The 6,440-nt window shown below is 38.9% G+C and overlaps 1 protein-coding gene across 1 annotated transcript; it reads left to right on the forward strand.

Moving 5' to 3' along the window:
* Positions 1 to 1,663: 1,663 nt before the first annotated feature.
* Positions 1,664 to 2,752, forward strand: LOC131070976 (uncharacterized). The gene is made up of 2 exons (XM_058006687.2): positions 1,664 to 2,140; positions 2,621 to 2,752. Exons 1-2 carry the CDS (start codon positions 1,664 to 1,666, stop codon positions 2,750 to 2,752), a joined length of 609 nt encoding a protein of 202 aa, XP_057862670.2.
* Positions 2,753 to 6,440: the final 3,688 nt, after the last annotated feature.

The raw sequence follows: 6,440 nt of genomic DNA on the forward strand, positions 1-6,440 counted from the left end.
GTTTGATTAATACCGGAGCAACTTTTCAAAGGGCCATGGATTCTTCTTTTAGGTATTTCCATGACAGAATTATTGTTGTTTACCTAGATGACTTGACCGTGTTTTCTAAAGATAGAAAAAATCATCTCAAAGATCTGAGGGCAGTTCTACAACGTTGTCAAGAACATGGTATCTCCTTGAATCCAAAAAAGTCAGTTTTATGTGTAACTGAGGGCAAATTACAGGGGCACGTCATTTCGAAAGAAGGTGTCAAGATTGATCCAGAAAGAGTCAATGCAATCCAACACCTCAGCTTGCCTTCAAACCGGACTGGAGTAAGGTCATTTTTCGGTCAGGTAAACTTCTTGAGAAGGTTTGTCCCCAAATTTGCAGAAACTACTAAGCACATCATCAGCTTGTTGAGTGAGAAGTATCCTTTTAAATGGACTGATGAGGCCAAAGAAGCCTTTGAAAATATCAAGAGCTCAGTTGCCAATGCGCCAACCCTCATCAACCCAGATTTTAAAAAGAATTTTGTCATATACTGTTATGCCTCAGAACATACAATGTCAGGAATATTATTACAAGTAGATGAATCTGGGACTAAAGCACCTATAGAATTCATGAGTGTCCTCTTAAGAAACATGAGCTTAAGTATTCACTCTCAGAGAAACAAGCTTTTGTCGTGGTTAAAGAAGTTAAACAATTCAGGTATTATATTCTGCACTCTCACTCTATGGTGTTTGTTCCAGATTTTGCAGTGAAAAGTATTCTGACTCATCAGGAAGTTGGACTTAATAAAAGAGCGACATGGGTAACCAAAATTCAGGAATATGATATGGATATTCATCCTACAAAGATAGTTAAAGGATAGGGCTTATGCAAATTAATAGTAGAAAATAAGATGGAGACAGAAAAAGAGCTACCATTAACTCTATTCGTTGGGTTGCAAGATACATGGTTTTCTGATGTAGCTTATTATTTGACCTATGGTAGTTGCCCGAGTCATTTGTCAAATAAAGAACAAAGGAATCTCAAATTGAAAGAAGCTAAGTATGTTATTTGGCAAGACATTTTGTACAAAAAAGGCTTGGATAATACCTATTTGAGATGTGTAGATAAGCCTCAACAACGAAAGCTTCTGGAAGTTTATCATGATGAAGCCTGCGGTGGACATTTCTCATCCTCGGTAACTGCTTTTAAGATTTTAAGAAACTATTTTTATTGTTCTGGTATGTTTCGTGATGCATATACTTATGTTAAGGGATGTGAAAAATGTCAACTCTTTTATGCAAAACCACATTTAGCTGCTCTACCTTTAAGGCCTGTGGTAGTGGATGAACCTTTAAAACAATGGGGTATTGATTTCATTGGTCCAATAAATCCTCATTCCAGTGCTAGGCATATGTATATTCTAACAACAACAGATTATTTTACTAAGTGGGTAGAGGTTGTCCCCACTAATAAGGCGAACTCAAAGGTTGTATGTAATTTTCTCGAAGATTGCATTTTAGTCCATTTTGGGGTCCCTCAGAATATTGTCACAGATAATGCATCATATTTCTCCTCTGAAGAGTTGACTATGTTCTGTTATGAACATCAAATTACTCCTTCACATTCCTCCGATTACTTTCCGCAAGGTAATGGGTTAGCAGAATCAAGCAACAAGAACCTAGTAGCCATCATGAAGAAGTTAGTTGATGATAATGCCCGGAACTGGAATAAAAAGGTATATGAAGCCTTATGGGTGGATAGAATTACTCCTAAAAGAGCAATTGGAATGGCACCTTATGAACTGGTGTATGGGATTGGCGCAAAGGTTTCTTTACCTCTGGAATTGGCAGCGATGAGACTTCAAACCATAATTAAGGACTTCTTCCAAAATGCTCTAGAGAAGAGAGTCATGTATTTGATGAAGCTGGAAGAGGAAAGAGAGATGTTAGTGGATAGAATTACTGAGCATCAAAACAGCGTGAAGAAAATCTTCGATATGAGAGATCGACCAAGAGGGTTCCTAAAAGGAGATGAAGTATTGTTGTGGGACAAAAGAAGGGAACCAAAGGGTGCCCATGGAAAATATGATTCATTGTGGAAAGGTCCATTCAAGATCCATGAAGTAGTGGGACCGAATGCATTCAGACTAAATTATTCTGATGGAACAGTTATGCCCTATACCTATAATGGGAAACACTTGAAGCTCTATAAACTTTTAAATCTATGACCAAGAGTTCTTGTACATAGTAGGTTAGTTGTTTGTTTTGTGCCTTTTTTGTGTTTGTCCTTTTTGTCCCCTTTCTATTTTTGTTGTACGAAACCAGATTCTAGAGTTCTTTGCATTTATCAAAAAATACAATCCCCAGTCAGAGCCAATGTTATCCTGTCATTCATCCCTCATAACAAGAGTAAGTCGCCCTACAAAATTTTATTTGAGTATGTATCTTGTTAAAAATTCCTTGGTTCAATCCTTAATCCGCTTGTAAATCGTCTCTTAATCCGAAGCGCCAAGTTTCAGTGGTCTGTTTGAACCTCATGAACCCCTTGAACCATTTTGAAAGGAGTTCGCAATGTTCATTTAGGTACCGCAGGTTCTAAGTTGTGTCTAAAATGTTTCCAAACTAACATTCACTCAAGTTTTTTGCAGCAGTTCTATTTCACGGTCGCGGATGATGTTTCATATCCTCGTTCTCCAGACCGTGAACCATTTGAACGTAGTTCAAATAGTTCAGTGATGTTCAACATGTTCAATAAAGTTAAAAAGGCCAACGGCAGTTAACAAAAGTTAATCTTTTCAAAGTAAAATTTCCTTGGCATAGCGTACGCTTTGAACTACCTGAACCCTCATGAAGTCAGTTCAAATTGTTCATGCATGTTCAAATCAGGTGGGTCCCATGGACTAAATGACATGATGGCGCATTTATTGCTAAGTATGATGAAGATTGAACCATATCTCAACTGACGTCAACTGGCCAATTTTTTAAGGCAAGTAATCATTTTTGGGAATTGGCGGTTACCCCAAAAACGCCGCCATGCATTCAATACACACGCGTGATGTCAAATCCTAATGCTCAACACATTCGAGTTGACAGCCAAAATTAATGCACTAAATGAGCTTTCATCACTTCGTTTGCTATAAGGTATGAAGTGATTAATTTCTAAAACTTGTTCTTCATTGTTGCGGAGCGTTTGATAGAAGGTTTGTCTACTAGTAATCGTTCAATTGGTTTCAACTGTGAAGGTGAGTTTTGATTCCTATCTTCTCCAGTGATTTTTAGCTATTTTTCTCTCTCGTAATAAAATTTGTTGGGGGAAATAAGGGTTGTTATTTATGAATTATGAAGTCCACTCTGCACCTTTTCGGAAATATTTTCAGTCTTTCTTGCACATAACCCATTGTCAGTGATACAGACCTGAAAGGAGAGAATTTAGAAATCTTGAACGAAAGGGTGTTTAAAGGAATTGATGATTCTTTTGGTTTAGAAATTCTAAGTAGTGGCCTCGTAGATGCGGCAGCCTTTCCTCCTAGTATCCCTTGCCCAGAATTAGTTAGGGAGTGCATTGCAACATATGATCCTATTTCTGAAACTATCAAGAGAGATAATGGTGAAACCCTCCTCACGATTAATAGGGAAGTCATTTCTTCTTTTTTCAAATTGCCTGATTATAAGTTCTCAAATTTTTCTCCCACCCAATCAGTCACTGAGTTCAATGCAGATAAAATTGCACACCAGAATAATATAGCGAAGCATTGGTTGAAAGTTCCTCTGAGGGGTGGCTCCAGGCTACCTAAATATCCCAATAAAAATCACATGCTTCCCCACATCCATGATGTTATGTTATTGTTACACCGAGTTAGAGGTTCCGCTGAGGCCTACAGCTTCGATGATGGGATTTACTGTTATGTGCAACTGGTGTTGGAAGGAAAGCAGTATCTTGACTGGGCAGAGCTTATTGCCGACTCCATGAGGGAACAGCTGAGCATGGCGAAGAAGTTCAAGCAAAATTACTTTATGTCCTCATATTTGATATATTGTCTGGCATGTGTTAAAGAAATAATGGGGATACCTAGGCAACTTTCTGAAGGAGATGTTTCTGCGTATGACTTTTACCCCATGTTGCAAAAAGATAATGCATTGCAGGATTTTAGGAGGGTACATAATGCTTTCCTGGGAGACTTGTGTTATGAGTTAAAAAACATGAAATCTAAAAGGATATCTGAAGATGCCCAGGCATTAGTGAAAAGATATGGTAGTTTCTTTGTTCAGTTTCCTCGTTTCTTTTATATAAGGGTAGGTGGTTTTGAAGAAGAGCCTTTCAGACTTCCTCGTTTTTGTTCTGATTGTTTTGTCCTTGCTGAGATTTGTAGGCAGTTGTCTACTGTAATTAAGAAAGCTCAACCCAGAGATAAATGGGAGGATCATTTTCCTGTTCAATTGGACATTTAATCTTGTAGTTCAATGTCAGATGTGTTAAGCATAGGAGTTGACTTGAAGAATTTCAATTTTCCACTATATCATGAAAGGAAGGGCTTTGATAATAAAGGTTTCTCATGGAGTCTTGGTTTGATGTCGCATCTTCCAATCCCACACTTGGAGGACTTTTGGGAATATTGTAGTGATGAGCTTGAAGTGTTCAAAAGAGCAAATATGAGAATGGTTCTGGAACAGGTAGTTTCACTGCAGGTGAAACTTGATGTAAGTGGGATCGAAGAGGATTCTTTGGAGCTTTTTGAACCTGGATATCTAGACCAAGCTGAACCCGAAACATCCTGCATTAATTGGGATGCAGAAGAAGAGGATGATATACAGCTTAGAACAAAGAGAGTCTTGGAAAGAACCGTAGATTGGGTTAAAAAGAAAAGAGCAATGAAATTAGGCATCAAGATTGATCCTTCAAGAGATAATGCGGTTTCTCTACGTTCCCCAAAATGTTTTTCTAGCCCCACTTCTATGCATGTTCATGCAGGTAAAAATAAGAAGTCATCTCACACCAAGCACGAGCCTAATCCTGCTTTGAACTTTCTTGCCCCTCGATATACAAGGTCACGGAGTGCTGCACAGAGGAAAATGGACCAAGTCAAAGACATAGAGGTAAAAGACAAGATCCTTGATACCCAGATTTTTAAGGTCGAGGACCTTGATAGTAACATTGTCAACACTATGGATTCTCATGCAATCACTGTAGCCATGACACCCCCACCTAAAGTAACTGGAGGAACAACTAGTTCAAATACAACTCCCAAATGGTTAACTACTTCCATAAGCAAGAAACGGAGCATCATCCTAGTGTCCATCCCAATCCAAGACATGGTGGTCAAATACATGGAGAAGGATCCCAAACAGAAAAAGTTCAAAACAATTGCCAGATTGGATGCTGATGAAAAGACCGGGAGGTGGGTTGCTAAAATTTCTTCTTATAAGCTCAAAGATGAGAATAAGGAAGTAAATGCGGAGGATTTTGAGGTCACCAAAGTGGATCTCAGGAACATGAGCAGGGACTCTGATAATCACCTTTTCCAAGTGTCAACTAAGAAGATGCTCACCAGGTCAAAAAAAGATGGACAAGAGAAAAGAGAACTGAAACGGCATATCAAGATTCTAGCTCAATTAATTGATAGCATAGGTTGTTTTGGAGCACTTCCCATATCGCATGCCTCAGAAAGTTCTGACCCTACTTCACCAGAGAATAAGAAAGTGATGAATCAAGTTCAACGAGCCAAGAGCATCGCAGGGGCCGTAGAGAAATGGATTGAAGGAGTGATTAGAGATGGTGAAAAATATATTACAAACTCCAAGAAGCTATGCGATGAAATGCAAAACCTCACTGCAAAGATTCAAAATCAGATTGTGCCATGGGAAAAGTAAGAGCATAAATGGAAAAACGTATTACCCATGCTCACCAAGATGGAAGAATACGGAGCCACAAAGTTTTTAGCAGAAAATTCAATTAAATTGGTAACTTATGAGTGCCATCTTTTTGTATTGAAGAAAACTATAGTGTGGTGGGTAATTACATTCAAATCTGTGATTTCTGATGCTAGGGCCTCTGTTTATGAGCTTCAAGAACTTCAGTTTAACTTGGTCAATGACAAAAAAGTGGTTAACCCGAACCATGATTAGCAACTGGGACTTTGTGGGCTGAACACACAGGACACGGTAAAGGCATTTAGGCTGCACATGGAGAAAGTTAAGGCCAAAGGCAACTTCACTCCCGAAGATATAACACAAATCACCTGAATTGAGTCCACGACGTTCATTGGTAACGATCAGTTACCTAAGCATGTCGAGAAAATGGTGAAACACGGGTGGGACAAGGAAGCCGCAAAAGCAAAGTTCAATGCCATGAAAAATCCAAGTCAGTCTATAATTCAGGAGCTTGCAACCGCCCACGATGCCCAGAAAAGTGGAGGAGAGGATGATGATGGAGAAGAGGCATAGCATGATGCTAATGCTTTGTTTTCTTTT

Source organism: Cryptomeria japonica, chromosome 9 (assembly GCF_030272615.1).
Source record: "Cryptomeria japonica chromosome 9, Sugi_1.0, whole genome shotgun sequence".
Lineage (NCBI taxonomy): Eukaryota > Viridiplantae > Streptophyta > Pinopsida > Cupressales > Cupressaceae > Cryptomeria > Cryptomeria japonica.